This window comes from Echiichthys vipera, assembly GCF_963691815.1.
Source record: "Echiichthys vipera genome assembly, chromosome: 10".
NCBI lineage: Eukaryota > Metazoa > Chordata > Actinopteri > Perciformes > Trachinidae > Echiichthys > Echiichthys vipera.
Genome location: NC_139835.1, coordinates 18,192,558 through 18,214,861, shown reverse-complemented (window position 1 = coordinate 18,214,861; position 22,304 = coordinate 18,192,558). Strand labels below are relative to the sequence as shown.

Genomic DNA, 22,304 nt, shown 5'->3' with positions numbered 1-22,304 from the left:
TTACATGCAAGAAAAAATGTGAGGTCATTTGAAATTTTAGGTCACTAAAATTAGGCACAATTTTTGAAGCTTCTCTACAGCAGTGAGACGAACCAGCCCTCTCAAAGTTTTTTTTCCCTACAGGCCAAAAGCCCAAGTTAATTACATTTTATATCATCTTAAAGTCTCCACATTAGAGGTGGCTAGAAATATTTCTCAAAGGAAAATTGATCAAACATAAGTTTCCTTGCATATTCCCACAGACTCGTCATATGTATATGAAATTTATTTTCCTTAACAGGGCTGGGGATGTGAAGGCCTACACTTTTGAAATCTGGGGCTGGACATTAGAACTGTGTGGTATAGAAACACCTCAGCACGAGACAGGTAACGTGTGCGCGCCCAGTAGCTCAGCTGGTAGAGCAGGTGCTCCATATACAGAGGCTAAAAGTCTTTGCCACATTGGCCTTGGTTCAACTCCGACCTACGGACTTTTGCTGCACGTCATCCCCTCTCTCTACCCCATTTCCTGTCAATCGTAAGCTGTGCTATACTATAAAAAGCCAAAAGAATAATCTTATAAAAAGACAAGAAACATCAGAACGTCAAAATACTGTAGCATGCACAGCATCGAAAATCATAGACAAAAAGCTACCAACCATGGCTGAAATGGGCACCATTAGACAGAAGAAGGGGCACAATATTTGCCATGACTCCTCTCACCCTGCTATCCATCTTTTAAACTTCCACCCTTATAAAAGATCGAAAAGTAAATTAGAACCAGGACAGACTGTTTTACTACAGCACTTACCCAGAGGCCGTTTATGCCCTTCACTCTTAATCATTTAAGTGCTGATAATATCCCTGTCTGTAAGACGCAGTAAGGGTATGTATTGTACTGTATACAATTGTATGCATCATAGCTGTTGTGGTACTGATTTTATTTTACTGAATTTATTTTTATGTCCTAAAGTGGCCACTGTATGTCTGTGGGGTTCCTGTTGTTCCGTTCACTCACCAAACCAAATTCCTATCAACTCTGTTAAAATGGCAATAAAGTATTGAACCTTTAATCTGTGACAGGAGGTCGTATCAGTTAACAGTTATCATATCCTGTCCTACATTTTTTTTAAACAAAAACAACACCCTTACGTAAAGTCCCCCTAATGATGAAATCTCGTTTTAATTGTGTTCTAATGTAATACCAATGGGACATAGAGACTATATTAAAGTTTTTCCAGGTCACTGAGTTACAGAACAAACTCTTTATGAATAGTAAAAGGAAATCCATTAAAATGTATCACCCTTTATAATCACAGTTCCTCCCTGTTTGAATTTTATCCATATTTTCCAGACTGGAGGATCCACCCAGTTAAGAGAGCTGTAGGATTTTGTCTTGCACTATCACTAATGACTGCCAATTAGTCAGCCTCTTGCTCTGCTCAACTCGTACCCCTATCTAATTAAAGAACCCATGTTTTTGTGTGATGCAGAGCACGGCTCGCTTGTTCAGCTCTATCTCTGGGGTTGTGAAGGCACTCCATGTGTGTGCACGCTGCAGAGTGTAGCTGCCGCCTGTCTTGACACCACTCTTACCTGTTGACAAACTCTTCAAACAGGATCCGGTGGGAGTAGCCTTGCCGACGGATGTTCACTGTCTCCAGGATCCCAGTGTAGCGCAGCTGCACCATCACCCTCTCCTTGCAGAAGCGCAGCGCCTGCCTGTCATCATTGGGTTTGATGCAGCGCACAAAGTGTGGTGAACCCACCACCATCTTAGACAGCAAATCCATCAGGGAGTACTGCGGACACAATGACACAACAATAAACAGTGGGAGACACAAGGCAGGAAGAGCAGTTATCAAATGAATTCACATTGTCACGGCCTGATGGTGGTCTAGTTATAAAGATTTGCACTTCAAGTTCAAGAATCCAACTGTTTCAAGACATTGATGTGTTTGACAACAAGCTGAGTAGTAATGGACAGAATAAATCAGACCAAACAGGAACTAGTAGGAATTCTAGCTTCTCATATAACAAATATAAATAAGTGACTTAGTAGAGGATCCAAAAAAAATGTGCAATTGTTATCTACAGTAGCATTACCATTTTGTCAATGGAACCAGGTTGGCCTACAAAATACGTCATCCGTGCAGAACTCCATTCACTCTACTATTAGCTCTGTTTTGGTCTCCACCAACTGAGGAAAACAGAGGGCTATTTCGCTGTTAAATGCTTCACAATGTCCACCAGCTAGTCACAACTTGGTCTGTCTGCTGTTTGGCCTTGACGGGTTTTCAGACTGGAAAACCAAACAATCAGCTGAAAGATGCTAGATCAGATTATGCTAAGCAGCCGCCCTGTTTTCTCTCCTCACCCTCAGCTCATGTTTTCTTTGTTATGATATGCTGTTACGGCTGTTTGCTGTAAATGCAAACTCATCATATCGTCAGTGAGTTTCACATTAAAAGCCCTCCATTCCCTGGAGGTATTTTATTGTGAAACATCAACAGAAGTGCAGGACTTCATTAAAAGCAAATCAATGAGTCTCTAGGGAGTGAAAAGAGTATTTCTGTTAAGAGAAACAGAGAAAGTGAGGATGGTGTCGTTTCACTGATGGAATTAATGATGTAGAAATTTAGATTGTGCTGAATTTTCTGTGGGAGTTATCGGAGTAAAACATTTACTTCAGTATATCTTACATTTCTGGAGGTAATGATTAATATAGTAAAACTTGTTTCTATTTTTTACACTGGTTGTGTGTCACTGTCTATTTTAGTTGCTTTTGAACTAACTGTGGTTCTGCTTTAATGTGCATTTTTGTGGTCAGGTGTTACTATAGCTTAAATAGATGCGGTTGGTTAAAGTTAATCACATCTGTATGTCTGTATGAACTACTACCTAATACACAACTTGGAAATATGTTATAAATATTAATACAGACTCTGTCAACCTTAAGAAGTCAGAATCCGGTCGAGTTTGAGGCATTTTCGTGTCATTTTAGAGGAAAGAAAGAACATTTGGACACTATGTCATACTGCCAGAGTGGTACATACATAAAAGAGCAGATTCTAATTTAAAATTCATCAAACTGAAATAAATAGATATATGATTCAGCCAACTCCATTGATTAATTTAAGCTGGTCCATTACAGTCTACCAAAATGCAATTTTGTTGACATTAGCAGAGTTCTGTGACCTTTTCTGCTTCATTTCAAGAGTTAAATAGTTATTTCTGAAAAATTGCGGAACAGTTAGCTTGTGTCAACACAATTAATATTTTAAAATGGAACAGAATAATTCATTCAACGTGTTTAGACTAGTTGTAGTCACACAGTTAAGCAGCATAAAAGAGAAAACACCTACACGGAAATAGGAGGCTACAGTCTGTCTCCTCATGTTGGTGGTTTCTTCTGGGTGACGCATCATCTCCATGGTGTCCACCTTAACACAAACATTCACAATGAACATGCTGCATTGATAAACGAGGAGCATCACTGCAAAAGCAGCAGATTCAAATGAGATTCACTTTGTTTGCAACGTGACATTCTTGATGGGCTCTGTAGAGAAAAAGGTATTATTACAGCAGGTCTTCTTTGTCTAAATGGGCCAGTTGGGAATACACAGCTGTACTATCTGTGCCGTCTGTATAACATAGCGATAAACACTTAAAGCTAACAATCTAGAGAATAATTCTGGACTGCTGTGGGGCATGGGAAAATTGCAGAGCATTCTGAGTAATGAGACCAGCCGTCACCAAGCAGACAGTTATCCAGACGACGACGGATTAACGAGGACACAATATAAGCTTTCTAATGGCCTTCGTAGTTCATGGCTTCATCAAAATTAATGATGCAATAGATATTTTATGGTAAGTCTACGCAAAGTGCATATCTTAATTCTTTATTCCATCCTAGTGCAGAGAAAGAAAGGTATGTCAAACATCCTCTGAGTCACATGAAGAGAGGATTCAGACGCTTTGACACTTTGCAATTTTGAAAGCAGATCACACAGAAGTACAAACGTTATCTAGGACTTACTTCCACTATTCTAACAACCGTCACACTTCTTTAATCTGGTCGTACTAGGAACTTTTTGTAAGTGTCAGTTTCTGTCAACTTTTCCCCAACTCTGATTGAGAACATGACGGCATACATTTTACATCAATCACATTGAGTCATTATTAAGAAGCCCTTTCTTGTTCAAGAATAACTGAGTAGGTGTTTCGGGGAAGTCCAACAAAGTTTTTCCACAGTTATCTTGGCCAGTGTTCGTGTTCCACATTAAAGAAATACTTCAGATTTTTTTAAGCAGGATTGTATGAGCTACCTACCTGGTTGCAAGCTCCCAGTTTAAAGAACCAGGCTGGAGGACAGGCATGTAAGCTAAGCAACACATTGTGCTGTTAGCCACATAAAAAAGGCCCAACTAAATAAAAAACAATAGTAAAATTAAAAATAGTTTAAGTCTACACTATATTAAGAATATTTCCACAGCCGTCAGAAAGCCCTGTTTTAGTTTACACAAGGGGGAACTGAAGTCATTATCTTTTTTCTCATCAAAGCCACCAGACTTTTGACAAAATCAGACATTTTACCTCGCAGGATACAGAAGTTGCTGGTCTACCGCTGACTCAACTGGTGTGTTTGTTAGTTCCTAACCCTTTAAAACACCAAGGTCACAAAATAACACAAACAAACTTACTGGTAAAATAACTGGTTTTGTCAGTGAAGTCTGGCGGCTTTCATGAGAGTAAACTTAAAGAGGGCGGTCTGATGGAAAGATACGGTGGTGAAAATATTCTAAATATAGGGTATACTTAAACTGATATTGAATTTTTTTGGTGGCTAAAATATGTCCCTGCAGGTCCTGACTCCATTCTGAATATCTCTTTACATATTTTTATAATCTAGAAAACATACATCATAGAACATTTACACATTTAATAATGCAGATTTGTGGATGTGTGAAAAAAACACTTGAGTAAAAGAAAAAATGAATAAATAAAGTAATTTAAAGTTAGTGAAAAACAGTTCAAGTTCCAATTGGGATTACAGTGATGATCAGTTGATTTCAGTGAATTATGTGTTTGCACTTTGGAACTGGTCTATGATTCAGAAACATATATATACTCATTTACTATTTCAACAGAAGTCTTACCTTCAATAGGTATTTGGGAGACTTTGAGTACGGCAAATGTCGGCGAATAACATGCAAATAAAGGAAGAGAGAAGTGGATCGACAAGAAGCTGAAATTCACCTTTAAGGGGTTTTTCATTGTAAATCATAATGTTTTGATGTTAATTATTTTCTTAAAAACAAAGACTGACTAATTTATAATTCCACAATGGACAAAGATATTTTATGTTTCACATCTTTTCACATTATGATTTGACTAAATGCTTCCCCTTAAATTAAGTAAAATAGAGACAGTGAAATGAAACTGTTGGAGTGTGAGTCCAAGAGCGTAGCTTAAACAGCGTAGCGTGTCGGACATCATAACCTCAGTATGAAAACAACTGATGAACAATATTGTATGAAAACATTTTTAGAGTGAGTAAGTCCTTGAGTGTTGCTACATTAAGAAGTATTGTTGAATGTGAGACTAATGAAACTATCCTGGCCTCTTATGGTCGATGCAGATATTTGAGCTAATACAAATCGTTTTTTCAATACTTTAAAGCCCATTAAGAACAAAACAACAATAGTTAGTAAGTCTGAAAACTAATTTATGCCGTAGACACCAAATACCAGATGGCGATGCTGCATCACCACAAGCAAGGCAGAAAACATAACAGGGTAGTCAATTAATGTGGTTATGCTTCACAGCACACGTTTTACTGAGTTTCTTATGGTGCGATACCCGTGAGCAGCAAATAAAAAAACATTATGCTCTCAGATGGGATGATTTGTGCTACAAGACCACAAGCCTCACCTTGCTGCGTCCTGAACCGAGCTGCGGCGGCAGAGATCTGGAGGCAGCAGTGACCCGGGCTCTGGACGTCGCCAGATTTCCTGTTCAAAACCAAACCACGGAAACAGTCAGAAGTAGTCGTGTCAGGTCTTATTTAAAACTTAGAAAAAGTTTGACCAGCTGTGTGAAACAAAGGAAAGAAATGGTTATTGATAGTGAACTATCAAACATGGAGGCACGGTAAACACTTTGGGTAGATATTCTAACATACAAGATAAAAAGAAAACAAAGCAAACAGCTACACTACTATGTTAACGGCAGTGTTCATGCTGAAGCACAGATTAAAGACGGTTCGGATGAAGCCTCAAATCTGAACCGAATCCCATGGACACAGGAGTGCAGCTGCGTGCACAGCAGTCCAACAGCCCCACACACAGCGGAAAGGATATGAACATAGCATATGCAAGACAGTCTGAACATTTCAAAGTTTCTGCACAAGATGTCCAAATGTTTTCTCTGGCTATATCTTCAGAGGCTAAACTGTGATTAATAGCAGTGAAAGAAGCCTTTGAAGCAGGATTGGTGACATCAAAGTCCTAATCCATGGGTGGCAGGATTTTTATAATGAGTGGGAAGTATCTTAACACATTTCAAAGGGTTTACTCCATGAATAAACAATAGCTGCACAGATGTGCCACACACACCTTTAGAAAAATACGTCTGCAGACACAGGAGGCAGCATTACCCAAGCAGCCGTGTACGGCAAGGAGGAAAACCTTTGTAAGTTTTTTAAGATAAAGCTGAAGTGACAGGCCAACAATTGTTCTAGATTTTCTACCGCACACGGGCGAACTTTTAAAATGCAAATATGAAGCTGGCTTCTGCTATATAATTTCAAGACTCACGTCAGTTGTTAAGGACGTGGTCTGACAACAAGCCAAAAAACTTAAACACGGGATCAGCGCCGGCATTTCTCAGAGGACTCTGCACTATTAAGTGTGTATTAGAAGCATCAATCAAACACTGGAGAGATCAAAATCAATTTATGATGGATTAATTAACAGCCAGGCCACTTCTAACTTTAGACAAAGAACGTCCCATTCGTGCCAAAGGTTTTAACGTGAGCCAAAGCAATGTGGCGTCTCATGGGAACACACACAAACACACGCACAAACGCACACACACACACACGCACGCACGCACGCACGCACGCACGCACGCACGCACACACACACACACACACACACACACACACACACACACACACACACACACACACACACACACAGCTGTAGTCAAAACAAGCCAAAACATATGATGTGAGAGAACTTCAAAAGGACTTTTAGGTCTTTTAAGTTAGTGATGATACTGCTTTAAGCATTTGACAGTTATCTGGTAATTTTTATTTATTTATCTACACGTTTATTCTACCATTAATGAATTTCGCATAAACATACTAAATTCAATGTGTTCTTCCACATTAAAATATGCACATGTATACGTTTTAATATTGTGCTTGAGTATCTACAGGTTCTGAATCTCAACCTAAATATAGAAGAAAAGAGAGTGTAAAATATGATAGCATGGAAATATGAGCAGTTAATTGCTCATTATGAACACATGTTTGTGAGAAGGCCTTGTGTTTTTGGATCACAGGGACAGATTTTACATCCACAAACACCCCTTCGGCACAATCAACACAAAAACACACACACACACACACACAAAAAGTATGATCTTATAGAACAGGAGCTGTTAAACTGTGTCGGGTATATTACCAGCACACAGGCAGGGAGGGCCCCGCTCCAATTAGCCCAGAGTAAAGCTGGATGGATTAATTGGAGTGGGTCTTGTGCAAATGAAGTGCGCTCTCTCCTCTCCCCATTAGTGCTGCTGGGCCAGATCATCTGAGCACATTTGTCATGATGAATTAGCGGCTGCGAGTGGAACGGGCTCATGGAGTGTCACTGTGCTTTCACGCCTCTCACTTCCGTGACACCATCAAGGGGAGATGAAGGGGCTGCGGCGTGATGAGAGAAACTATGACAGTTGTACCTAAGCCTTGCAAATGGACACTCACTGCTTTCTTCATGTATTCCTTGGCGGGTCGTATTAATTCATTCTTCTGGCGGGTAACATTCCCCCTCCTGACTACATGATTAGAGCATGGGTTAATAGTCAGTATCCTCAAAGATTTCCCTCTCCCGAGACATGAAACCAAGGGAACACCTGTGATGTCCGGCCTGAAAGAAGACCTCCTAATTTAGATACAGTGGGAGTCTTGTCTAATGATGTGAATTATAATTATTCAAACACAGAGACCAGCATGAAAAAGGAAAACTTGTTCTTTGACAGTGGATCCAGTTACAGAAGAAGGCCACATATGTTTTTAGTTACAGCTTGAGGCTGTTTTTACTTTTGTCAGAGCCTTTTAAATAGAAAAATGATGAAAATAAAATAAGAGAAAAGAGGAGTTTTAATATTAAAACCTGAATAATTAAAACAGGAGCAGGTGAGGGGGGGTTATTTCCCATCAGGTCATTCAGTCTTGAGAAACAGGAGGTGGAGAAGCGTCCCACTGATCGTTTCTGCTTCACGCATGTTGCTCTTGGCATGGACTTCCAGGACAAACACAGAGTGAGGCAGAGCTGTGAGTGGGGAGGGGGGGCAGAAAGAGAAAAAGCCTTCCCTGGCATCTGTGCGTTCACTTTGAAAATTAAGCCCAGCAAGAATCCTGTAGGAAAAAAAAAGCTCAAGCTGGCAGTTGTATTGGGGTTCTATTGACAAGAATAGTCAATGTGCTTGGGATTAAAAAGCAATCCCGCGTTCAATATGACACCTCCCTACATGCTTTTATGAGTGCCAGTGTGCGCCTTGTACTTCAGAAGCTGTGGATCGAGCTGTCGACACAGGGGACAATCAAAGTTGTAAGCGAGAGCAGCCTTCCCGAGCTGAGTGAGCAGAGGCTTGCTGGATATCTCCGCCGCTCTCCCGCTCTCTTTTTGAAAACATGTGATCTAGAAACTCAACTCAGCAAACCAAGCAAATGAGATTAAAGCACCCATAACCCTCCGCCACCCTCCATAACCACCACCGTTTATGCCTAGAGATGGCTCCGGGGGCTGTTGATTTAAATGCCATCCACTACTGTCAGAGCAGATCAATCATAAAAAGCATGGTGTAATTGGCTTTTAGTGACACAACACAGTGTTGCATTTATCAAAGGATGTTGAACCATGTGACTTAGGAGAGCTGGCTACTTCCTATTGATGTGCGGGGCCATCAAAAATCCCACTGCTGACTCAAAACATTCTCCAATACCACGATTAGGGGAGAAATTTAACAAAAGTATTACTTGGTGAGTGTCTCTTTTGGTAGCGAGAGTGTGTGGAAGTCTAGTGAAAGACTGCAGTGTCTGCCCACTGGGATGAAAAAGGGCTTCTACAGGGAGAGAACAAAGAGCCAAATGTGTCATATCGCTGGGAGAAAGCTGTCATTTCTACACAGGAGGATCTCCTAACATGAAGGGAGACGGAGGGAGATGCAGAGGACGTCGGAGCTGCGACTGTGGCTTCATGTGAAGATAGAGCAATGTAAATTGTTCAACATATGTGACCAACTTGAACTCATAACCCCTAAAGAAAAAGCTCAACTCTCAGAAGAATATTGTGGAATGAGCTTGTTTTGGTTAGTCAACTGTAAAATAACAAGAAATCTTCACACAGAAGAAACAAGAAAAGTGAGAGCTGAGAATGTAGACACCTTGGGACTTATTTTATGGGTCAGTATTATTGGCATTATAGTAAAACTAAACTCTCCTTTGGATAAAAAAGTAGAGAAAGTATTCCTAGATCCTTTACTTAAGCAAAAGCAGCAATAGCATATAAAAAGATGCTGTTACAAGTGAAAGTCCTGCATCCAAAATCTTTAATATCAGCAGCAAAATGTCACTATTATATCAATATACTGTATGTTGTGTTAATGAATTATCATTACCAATGCATTACTGTGTATATTAACCGTGCAGCAGATAACATAATAACGTTTTGAATGTAAAATATTATTCTGCGAAGTCGCTAGTAAAAAAAGAAAGAAGAAACAAGCACCTTAAAGTACAGTACTTGAGTAAATGTACAACTACCACTAAAAATAAATATACAGTAAAGCCAAATCCATTCAAAACATTTAGTTAACAGGTTAAAGTCATGGTTATCTTCAAAGAATTAACCACACACAAGATCAGCATAAATACATAAAATATCAGGAAGGATTTTTCTGCCTGACCCAAAATGAATTAAGTCACCACAGAAAGTCATTTATTTGTTTTAAGAATCTTACCAACGGAATTGGATTGTATGTACACCCGTCTAATGCAGTGACACCGAGCCCTAAGGGGACAATAAAGTACCGTGTTGTTTATTCTATCGTATCTTAAACTAGAAGAAATACAATGCTCCAGGGAGAAAATCTTTGATGCTCCAGCAGCAGTAAATCAGACTTTTACGGTAAAATATATCTGCATCTAGAGCTCAACGTACATTTTGATACTGAGTTTAATCACAAGAATATTTTAAATGCTCAGCAACCTCTAACACAATTATAAATGAATACACATGGCATTAGTGTAGTGCAGGTCTGACTCATACCAGTGATTCTTCTTTCTACATATAGCGTAAATTATGTGTATAAAATAATAAAGTGTTAAAAGCCTGGCAGAGATAAAATATGTCGTTACACTTCACTGTGAACTTTAACTTTTCACAGGGCACAAATCACTCGGCACATCCTCCATTTTCACTGTGCTCTGACAAAGGGGCTGGCAGTCTTGAAGCACTGTGTGTGTTAGATCAGTGTGTGTGTGTGTGTGTGTGCAGATGTGCTGTGGTACAAGCAGCATGATCAGGCAGCCCTGCGGCTACACACACACACACACACACACACACACACTTACGCACCCACAGAGACCCATACTGTGACCGCAGGCTGCCCAGGCCCTGGTAGGCCCTGCTGAGCCCAGCCAATTCAAACACTGTGATCCCCCTGATCTGGGAAAGGCCCTGGCTCTGATGAATTTGTCCATGCAAATACTTCCCATTTCCTCTGACAAAACACCACCACATGTCCAAGGCTCAATGGCCCACATTCTGCAGGGCTCAAGTGGCCTCGCTATTCACAGCCTGGGAGCTTTTTACTTTCTGGGGCCCTCCTAGTTTCCTACTGTCTCCCAAACAGGAACTGCATCCATTCTCAGACCATCACATTCTAGCCCTGCTGTGTGAAATGAGTACTGAAATATTTCATATATGTGGACTGTGCATCTTTTTTAAATTTGTTTTTATTTTTCAAATATAACATAGAGGGAAGTTATGTGGTTTAGAGGTATTGTTCCTGTATCGCTGCAGTGATAGATATGTGTGCAAGCAGAAACATTCACTGCAATGTTAATGTGTTTGACATCACTGGTCCCTTATTTTCCATCACAGTGTCAGGCTGCAGGTCTACGAGGGTGTCCCCTAGTGGTGACACTACGAGTGGCCGACCCAGAGTGTGAAACCACCCTGGTGTAAAACAGATTTCCATCAGATCCCCCCAGATAATGGTAATTTCACAGATAACAGTGAATCCATAATGTGAAGTAAAATGCAAATTAAATCCCCCGACAAATTTTGCCCTGAAGAATAGATTTATAATTTTCTTATGCTATACTGTATCTCGCTTTAAACAGCACCCCATCTTTGCCAGAATGATAAGCTGGAGCGGAGCCTTTCATAGCTTTTATCTAATGAGATGATCTGTAGTTTCACAAATTGCAATAAGAAATTGGACCTCCAACTCCAAAGAAATAGAAATCTATTTAATTACTAAGTAAGTAATACTAGTGAGTTTTGGTAGAGCTTTTTAGGATAAAACACTCAAACTGCAGAACACAGTTACAGTTTATTTCTGCGTCAAATCATCACATTAACTTGATCCCCCAGTGTGAATGGCAGGACAGTGCAGTAGAACTAAAAGGGAATAAAGAAGCTTTTAAATCTAACTGACACTATGTCAACCGCAGTAAACATTACAGCACATCTTAGTATCTGTTCAGTTCCTTTGTGCACTGAAACAAAGTGTTCGCTGAATTTGTTTTTATAGAGTGTACTCTATGAAGCCGTTAATTGCAGAAAGGAAGTGGCTGAAGACTCCCTTGTGCACAACCTGCAATTGAAGTTTACAGACACAGATTTCTACTGGAGTTTCAGCTAAGGTGCCTTTTGTGAATTGAAGCTCCTTTTAATGCCACTGGGACTGAAAGCAGGCATTTACAGGTCCCTAAAAAGGAAGTGAATCACATAATGTGGCTTAGCTGAAATAAAGTAGGAAGTAGGAATCTGATAATGTAACACATCTATTAGCATTTCAGCTAAGTGAAGTGACCACGAGGCCTCAGCCACGGTTAATGACGAGCACATTACTCTACCTTCATTTAAGCAACAGAAAAGAGGTGGGAAGGGTTCCTTTTGTGTTCTCTAAATACTGTTTCTTCATCCCCTGGGTATTTAGAACCTTATCATAAAAATATCCCACTGCACCCACAATCTGTAGATAGCATTCAGTCGTGGGAAACCAAGAGGGACAGCTTAGTGAAAATAAAAACAGAGCGCCGTGCAGAGAGCTGAGCCTCTCAAGAGATAATGGAGACTGCAGATTTATCCGAGCACGGCACACAGAGGCTTGAAATGAAGGGGGACCAGGAGATGCCTGGGAGCCGTGTCTTTAAGAAACCCACTTACCTGAACATTTATGGAGGCAGTAGACACAAGCACAATTCACAGAGTAATACAATCAGAGCCTGGCATTGTTAACAATAGTTTGTCTCAAAGAAAAGTTTCCATTACCATTTCCATTGTGGTTTAGCAATGGAGTAATATTCTTGTTAGTGGCTGAGATGTTCTACATTACTATGTTTTTCATTGAGGCCTATATCATAGCATACCTGTTTTAGTTAAGGGGCTGGAGAACAGCTGCTGCAAAAGTTTGTTTTCTGATGTTCTCAGAACTACGACGATGTCTGCAGGAAGAGTATCTCTGTTCTTCTCCAAAAATCCATTCACGTTGTACATTACCTGTCGAGTAGGACACAAGACGCGCATAAAAAACAAGGAGCCAATCTGACTTGTCCTTAACTCTTGTATAGGGTCTGGCAGTATGGCTGAAATTAGTATTATTATATACTTTTTAATATAAGTTAAATTAAATGGCATTTTTGAGAGGCATTTTAAAAACTTTAACATGAACAATGCAAAACTATACATATGTTATTTGTAGCACAGATCCACAGACTTATTTGATACCTTTCCTGCATAATGCTGAATCCCAAAACAAAGCTCGACACGTTTAGGTATCCAGAAGTACTTGCAGCGCAAATTGTCCTCAAATTTATCTGTTGACAAGAAATGAGAGAGGCAAAAAGGTTAAAGGCAAAAAAGATACTTCAAGCAGGACAGGTAGGAACATTTTAAAGTGCATCGCTGTGTGGCAAGAGCTGCAGCTACATTCAAAGAAGAAGTGACTTCTTACTGCTCATATTCGTGTTTCATGATATTTGATGGTTTGATGTCTGAGCATTACGACAGGGTATACTGCAAAACAACGCAGTACCAAGTGGTTTTGAAACTTCTCTAGTCAAAAGATACCAGTGTTCAATCCTGTTTGTACTCAGATCTAAGAAAAATAAATTACCATTTGTTTGTTTTTTCTCACAGCAAATCCCTGCAAGCGTTCTTTGGTTTAATGCAATATGTGATAGGTCCACTACTGCAGAAGCTACAACCATATAATCTACGGTGTGGTGTATTTGACGGCAGTTAAGCGCATCAAGATGCTTCCATTCACATGATGGGAATCAAATGAAGTAGAAAAAAAAGGTATCAAATGAAGTGCGTTATTGGTATCACTTCAAGGGTACTGGTATTGATACTGGCATCAGACTTTTTTAAACGATACACAGCCCTCATGTCTTACCCACTAAGGTCTGGTCGGTGGCCTGAGGGAAGCGGCTCTCCTCGTCCATCAAGGACAGCAAACCCATGGGCTTCTGCAGGAACATGTCCAGGATGGGCCTGTTGTCCTCGTACTCCACCAGGCTGGCATCCACCCCCTCACTCTGGTATTCCATCTAATTAGAACCAGTGAATGTAGTTAATGATTTCTCTAAATGACCCAATTACACAATCTAGGCTAAATACTATGTGTGCATGTTTGGGGGAAAAAACTGTTTCTAATCAACAAATCCAAACAGCTGCAGTCGGCTGTGTGCAGTCGGCTGTGTGTGTCTATTGCTGAAGTTTACAGCATAATAGAGTCTTTTACTGAATGCATGAAACAGAACAGCTCTGAACTAACAAATAGAGCCACTTACTTATTCATAATTTATTTCACTTTGCAAAGTCATATCATATTATTGCATCTATTTAATTTCGGATCAAAAAGTTGTTTTAAATATATATTTTACTAATAAAGTGGAACCAATGGATCTAAACCATCCTCATGTTTAAGTCATTAACTGAGAATAATCAGTTTCTGTGTACAGCGAGACTGAAGACACCAAATAAAAATTCCTTTTCCACAGAGCACCAGCTCTTCATCAAGGGCAGCTCACACTTGTTTGTAGAAGAGAAACTTTTCCAGAGGCTTTAAGGCCTAATTTTCAGTGATCACTGCTGTAATGAATGTGTAAGTGGTAAATGTCGCTTCTAGTTCTAGTCCTGGAGAGTGTTGGAAAATATAAATGAACGAGCATGGAGAATTATCAGATTTCATGTATGAAATCCTGCCTCAATAAATTACCTTATTTCTATTTTATTCAGTGTATTCTTTGGTACATGTGCCGCTGTGTGCATTTAAATGTAAACAGATAACTTATTAATAAAATGTTATATACAAATACAATTGCCCTTCTTTACCTAGTTTTTCCTTTTAGAGGGATTATTGCAAAGTTACCACAGACTAAAAGGCATTACAGCAAAATGGTTCTTGATTAATGTCTTTCCATCAAGGAAAAGACAGAATTCTCGCACTTCGGGGTAAACAACTTCATTAAATCAATTAAGAGTGTAATTTGGTGTTGCATTCAAATACAAACAATCCTCCCAGCTAAAAGCAAAATGTTCACGTTGAGAGCATCACTGCCCGTACGGATGTGAAAACGCACAAATAATATTAAAATGACTGATTTCCATAAGTGTTTTAAATGGTGTTATTGCCGAGGAGTGTTGTGTGGATGCATTAATTTCAAGCATTACATGACATGAATAAGCATGATGTATTTGCATAGACATACTATATCAATAACCTCTATCTGCATGTCAAACCCACCTGTTCGAGGGCAAATATGTGCTGGTTGAAGTAAAACTGGATCTGCTCGTTTGCGATGTTGATGCACAATTGTTCAAACGAGTTCTTCTTGAAGTTTTCAAATCCAAAGATGTCCAATATTCCCACATTCATACCACTCTCTGCGGCACTTCAAAGGAGGAAAGGGGGACAAACAAACTCATTCTTCTATGTTACGGAACGAGCAAATCCCCAACAGGAATATTAATTGATAAAACTTTAATGATAATCCAAGTTCAACCCAAATACGGAGTCTAGGAGTCTGATGAGAAATCATAACCATCAGCTTTCAAAAAGTCAGAGCTTCTTAAATGGTTTTGATTTCAGTCTCTATTGATTTAACCTCGAGTCATTTTCAATATCTGCACAAACAATACGTTTTTCTACAACACAGCATGAAGACTTAACACCCTGCATTTCATATTCAGTCCTCGGAGCTGCTACTTTTCATGACCAGTCATTACCCGCTGTATGTAGAGGTCACCTTTAGCCTGTGCTACCGGGTTGTTAATGGCAATCAGGAAACGGCAAAGATGACTGGAATGCAGACAGGAACCCTGGCTTTTATACATCTCTGAGAGATGACTTCTTGACAGTCGATGCTCATATTTATGAAGGAATTCTTTTGGATCAATGAACAGCCTCTTTGCAGTCTCTCTGAAGTCTTTTTAATCATCTGAACATTATTTTCTCTGCACGCAACTCTGTATCAAAAATTTATTAAAACTTTTTTTTTGCTCTCCTTTATATTTGTCTTGTGCTTGCCCATTGATATTCTCCTCTACATGTTTGCATCTACCTCTACAGACTTCCATAAAGGTCATCGGAGCTTTGCAGAAACTCTGCCCGACCACTTGAGATAATCGAAGAAGAGAGAGCAACGATGAACGTCTGCACAGATCTTCATCACCAGCACACACTCACCAGATATTCATGTCAGGCTGCAGCAGGGAGTTGATGCGGTTGACTATCCAGCTGAAGAGGCGTCCATACAAGGCCTTCGACATGGCGTCTCGGACGTCAGCGGCTTTGTCCACTGTGTTGGTGCGGATGATGGTCTCGCCCCTGGTGACCACGCACTGGGAAGTCAGCGCCTCCTGGAGTTCCTCAGGCCCGATGCTGAGGAGAGATGCAGCTGAGAGAAAAGATGGGAGAGTTAATCAGTTTTATAATCAAGAGCTCATCTGCCTTTATCATTAGCATAAAAATAAGCCTCGACAATCTCTTGCTGTGGATGTCTTAGCTTCTTTACATTTTTTATGTAAATGGAGAGGGGTTCGGTGCTTAGTTACAACTGCTTAGAAAAAAGGTCCCCCTAATTTCTGAGTGACAGGATATGATTGATTTATTGTTTCTTTGGTGTAAAACACATAAAAGCGATCACAAAGTCTTATATGACATCCAATATGTTGTCGCCATAGTGAAACTTGTCACAAAACATAAATCATCACCCGTGAACACGTTTCACAAAAAGGTTCCCTAACCTTATTAGAACACAACTGAAGTGTTCTCTGCAGAGAATGAGGCCATTTTACTTTAGAGTGCAGTTCATTAAATATCAAACAACGAGGAATAAATCACATTCTTTCTACATTAAACCTACCTGCTTTTTGGCTAAAAGAAGAGTATCGTTGAGTATCACAACACACAAAACCTAATGTATTGTCTCTCACCGTTCTCTAAGGCCTCTGAGTTAGGCACTTCACTCTTATCAGTCTGGTGTTGGGATGTGATGGAGGCAAATTCAATATTCCCGGTGTTTAAAATGGCTGAGAGAATTCTATAAACAGAGTTGACCTCCTATAAAAAAGAGAAGACAAATACAAATATTAGAGCATTAAATGAATCTACAACCAAATACTGTATTTTAGTTTTAAAGTACCTCTTCGGTAAAGCCGATATTTCTGAAGCACTCCTGAATTGCGTCAAACTGCTCTGTGTAAAGTTTGCTGGAGACAATGTCTTGCATCACTTTGCAGTGCTGGCTGTCAATGTATCTGCAGATGCATATAAAGACAATCAGCGTAGATGCGTAGAAAGGAAAGATGGCGGGATTACTATGAACATGTCAAAGTCAAACTGCTGTGTTAACCTGGGAGGTGTCCTGTCTGGTAGCCTGTAAGTCTTTAGCTTGTCTTGATGGTAAAGCCCGGCATATATGTAATAAAATATGTGGAAGTTTTTCTCCCCCCTGAAAGAAAACAAGTCAGTCAGAAGTGTGACAAAGGGAACTCCAGTCAGACCAAGCCTGAGCGGCACATACATAGCCTGTTTGATGACCCTCGACTTCTCCAGCAGGTACTCGGATATCTTTGCCCCAATAACCGCTCCAGTGGGTGTGAACTTCATTTCCAAGTATTTGCCGAAGCGGCTGGAGTTGTCATTGATAGCTGTGCAGGCATTTCCAAAAGCCTCTACAAGGGGATTCACCTGCAAGATCTTCTCACGGAGCGTCCGGTTGTTCGCCTGAGTGTTTCACAAACTATGATAATTATATAACTATAATTTCGAGATTGCAGTGTTTAGGGCATATTTGACAATAAAAAGATGGCCACACTACTACTACTGTACCTTTCCCAGGAAGGTAAGATGTTGAACAATCAAATGAGCGCTCTCGGTTTTCCCTGCACCGCTCTCCCCGCTGATTATTATACACTTGAAAAAAAGAAATAAAATCTAGTGAGTAAAACATCAAGTGAGGAATATAAAAATTGTATTACACACATTTCCCCCTGATTTAACCAGGTATAAGGCTCGAGAATTAAATCTCTTTTTCAAGACAGACATCACCTTTCTAGAACATCCCTCAGAGCAGATCCAAATCACGGGGTACACAGATCTACAAATTATTCATTATTGTTGAAACATTGCGAGATAGGACATTTGTGCTGCATTCATGCGGTGTCTGAAAATGTGTTACCTTCTGGGAAAATCCACACTGAATTAACATGAGATATGGCATGCCTTGGTGGAGTTCTGCGCTCTCTGAGTGGCTTTAAATATGATTTTCATCGTCATTTTTATCTCCACACATCAAATGACTGTAGAGTACCTGGTCTTTGCAGAACGTCACCATGCCTCTGTAGGCTGCATCTGCAGTGGCAAAGATGTGCGGAGGGTTGTCAGCCCGCTTCACACCATGGTACAGCTTAGAGAACTAAGAGAAGGCACATGCATACACAAGGCACGTTATTTTTAGTTTAGTATATTGATAAAGATTTAAGTTATCTATTAAGTGCTATTAAAATACCAGATTTATATATTGCTGTAATGATCGAAATCAAATTTTTTGTAGTTTTTAATATTTACATTAAACACTACATCCATGCTAGTGTCTCTGTGAGGCTGTACTTACACACAGCAGCGTTTTTTGAATACCAATGTCAGTATGCCAACATGCTCACAATGATCTTTATGTTCACCCTTTTAGTTTAGCATATTAGCATGCTAATAGACGCAAATAACACTAAAGACAAGGTACAACTAAAGCTTAATGTCATTAGTGTCGCAGGTATTAGGTATTGGTAAGTATTGGACAAGCTGAAATTATGACCTGATGATGGCACTAGATGAGGGCTCATTGTTGCTACGATTGCTGAGGGGATCATGAATGTCTCTACCAACTGTCAGGACAATCCATCCAACAGTTATTATAATGGTTCTAGAGAACAAAAGCCAGATTGTTCTTCCTCTGGGGACCATGAATTCCTGTAGAAAATTCTGTGATAATCTATTAAATAGTTCTATTTCAGTCTGGACCAAAGCCGTGGACCAGACGACCGACTGACATTGCTATCCCTGGAGATGTGCTGCTAAGCATGGCAAAAACAATGAAATGTTCAACTAAACTAAGTGTTTGTGCTGAAAATGGTATTTTTAACATCATATATTATCATATTTAAAGCCATAATTTTGTATTATTGTTTTTATTAATCAGGTTTACAGCTGTTTTTAATATTTAAAATAAACAGCATTTCAAAAACAAGCCTTGCACATACAGTATACATATACTAAGGCAGGACCAGTATCTAGACTGTTGAGAAATCATTCATCACTCTGGGAAACGTTGGGAACCAACATTTGTGTGACTAGTAAATTACCAACCTGTGGAGAGTAGATGCTGAGATTCTGGAAAGGATTGAGAGCGATGAGGATATCACCTACGTAAGTGTACACCTGCAGCTCATCGTATCTCTTCTGGAGATGGCTGATTATTGTCTCCTGAAGAAAAGAAAAGAAAAGCACACTCAGCATCAAGATCATTGTGACTTGGCCTGATCAATATGTGATGAAATAAACATATTAAATCTTACCTCATCTAAGAACTCCAGGTTTACCAGATCATCATCAGGAGAACTCGCTATTATGAGGGTTTTACGAGTATTGATCCGCTCGTGCCTGTATGAAGCCAAGGACATGATAATGCTCCTTAAAGCTGTAAAGTCACCCCCAATGAGAAACAGTAGTCAGGATGTAAGACCCAGTCACTTCCAAGGTTTGTGTGAAGCCCTTAAAGCTCTCCCGGGGGACACATCTCCCATTATCACAGGCTGTGATTGCACTTCATCTGTGTTTTGACCTATCACTCTTCTATGAGCCCCAGCGGGCAGAGGTCAACACAGAGCCAGCTGCCTCCGAGGGACTTTGGAAAACCTCAGGGGACACCAGAGACTGTGTGAAAGAGAGCTGTGTCTGTGAGTGCAGAGTGCTTTATGTGTCTATAAACATGTGTGAACAAAGGATAAGGTTGGTGATATTCTGGACTTCGTCATCAAATCCAATGAAAGGACCAATGCTAACACTTCACTGATCCTACAAACACCTATTGTCTGTATAGCAAAATCCTGATAGCTTATTCATCTGTCAAATAGATCCATTATTGTCTCAAAACTGTCCAAACCACAACAATGAGCCACACACTCGCACTGAGCATGTATGTTTACTTTGAGTCAATCCCACATATGCGGTCCTGCTGCAGTAAATACCCACCAGGAGTGGTTTGCACCAGCTATTTATAAAATCATCAGTACGTTTGTGTTTAAAGCCCTTCCCGAGTTACTAACTTCAAACTAGTGATTTATTTAATCTAGTTGCAACAATAAAGGCTTTAGTGATGTCTGCATTTGTTGCTAGGAAACATTTGTATCTTCTTTCAATGAAAAGCTATCAATTAGCTTATGTAAACAGGAAGTAAGTGAAACATCACAAATTGAACCATAAGTGACATAAATTACAGTTTTAAGGGTGTCTTGTGATATATTAAAGTTAATGGACAACACTACTAATAGTAATACGTGTCTGACTTACATGGAGCTTTGATTCTTTGCCCGAACCTGATTGGGCCTGAGGCACTGGGCTGTAATTTCTCTAAATTCCCACAGACTTGAAATGGGTCAGGTTCGCGCAAATTTCCAGGTGTCTTTTATTCATTTATTTATTTTTGTCAGTTGAGCAGGAATGCTTGGTACAATAATAAATAACCTACTGTTGTATATAATCTGGATGGCTACATCTAACTTTTGTCTCATTTACTCCCGGCTCTCAATACTGAGGAGAAATGGTATACAATCTCTATATAATATGGCATATGACAGTTTAAGGGCTGTGCTGAACATTCAAGAAGGCGCATGTTGGAAATGGTGTCACAATTGTCTGTTATCCTACTAAAAAGAATTCAGTTGAATATAGCTTGTAATGAATTTGTTGCTCAGGCCAAAACTCCTGCCGTTGTTCAGGCTCAGGAAACTATGATGGTTCATTTAGGGTTGGGCCTGATTTCTTGGCCCTGATCATAGCTCTAGTCTGACTTTTTATTATTATTATCATTACCTTATTTTATTCAAACATGTATAGATGCAGAATTATGTTTCCGATCTCATGCAGTTTAAAGCGAGCGAGAAACCCTGCTAGCCTAACCAAAGCTCTATGCTAAAGATTTATGCTAACTTCATGAGTGCAACCTTTTTGTGTATTGTATTATTTTTTTGTGTGTTTTTATTAAACCACATTTTGTGTCAAACATCAGACTAGATATATCAACCATATTTAACATTACTTTTCAATCAAAATGTGTCATACTGTATGTTAGCAAGCAAATGTTGACAGTTACACCTGTTTACTGGCTTTCAATATTTAGATACAACTAATCTCTACTTAAGAACTAGTTTGTGTGGTGCAGTCGGTTTGAATGCGGTGAAGATTTCCACTAAGAAGAGTGGGTACAACTGATTCCTGAGCACCAATTGTGTATTAATTCTCAGCTGAAAATAGTCCACAACAAAAGCGCCATTTAGTTTACTCCTTTTTTGAGTAATAGTGCCCAGCTACAGCAAAATGTAACCACATACAGTATTTGCTGTAAAGATGTCTTCAGTAGGAACACATGGACTTTGTGCTTAATGCCACAGAGTAGGGAAGTCAGAAAGTAGTGAAAGACGGACGAACAAATTGTTGTTTTTTGTCTTTTCATGGAACTTGTGTACAATTGTGAAAAACGAAAAAAAAAAATCTGAAAAACACCAGCCTTGTACCTAAAATGAAAGGAACTGAGAAAGCATCAAACACTTCTGGTAACTTCTCAATCCTGAAAACTGCAAAAACAAAAAAAATGAATTCACAAGATATATCTATATTCTATTATAAGAAATAATAAATCATGTCATGAATACAAATATTCAAGCTTCAGGTTATGAATTGTTTCCTCCTCTGCCTTTGTGTTCATTTTGTATTCTGAATATAGTGTAAATTCAACAGCGCAGAAATGAAGTTGCATGCTCAATATGTGGTCCCTCTAAGGCATTGTGTCCCTTTGGAGAAGGACTTGAGACCTCTAGCCTTTACCTCTCTACTGCTTTGAAGTAAATCACACTATTCCACCTACGGCAGCTACTTTTAACTTCTCTATGTCTTTATTCTTATCTGGAGTCATTGTGTGCTGATCTGTGGCATGAGAGACTAAACCAGGCGAGCCCAGTTCTCGCCCTACAAGCTCCTAATCCCATTATCCACTTTCAATGTGGACAGGAATTCGGGAT

The 22,304-nt window shown here is 39.6% G+C and overlaps 1 protein-coding gene across 1 annotated transcript in view; it reads right to left on the bottom strand.

The window, feature by feature from the left end:
- Positions 1–22,304, bottom strand: part of myo3b (myosin IIIB) — a gene marked incomplete at its 3' end in the record, with an annotated part of 53,572 nt that overhangs the window by 17,292 nt on the left and 13,976 nt on the right. Inside the window, 17 exon segments of the mRNA XM_083921043.1 lie at positions 1,576–1,781; positions 3,345–3,422; positions 5,139–5,159; positions 5,914–5,993; positions 12,872–13,001; positions 13,230–13,318; positions 13,900–14,053; positions 15,253–15,400; positions 16,195–16,405; positions 16,944–17,070; positions 17,153–17,267; positions 17,363–17,461; positions 17,534–17,736; positions 17,842–17,925; positions 18,323–18,427; positions 19,375–19,491; positions 19,584–19,668. Coding sequence (XP_083777169.1) covers positions 1,576–1,781; positions 3,345–3,422; positions 5,139–5,159; positions 5,914–5,993; positions 12,872–13,001; positions 13,230–13,318; positions 13,900–14,053; positions 15,253–15,400; positions 16,195–16,405; positions 16,944–17,070; positions 17,153–17,267; positions 17,363–17,461; positions 17,534–17,736; positions 17,842–17,925; positions 18,323–18,427; positions 19,375–19,491; positions 19,584–19,668 — 2,052 coding nt within the window.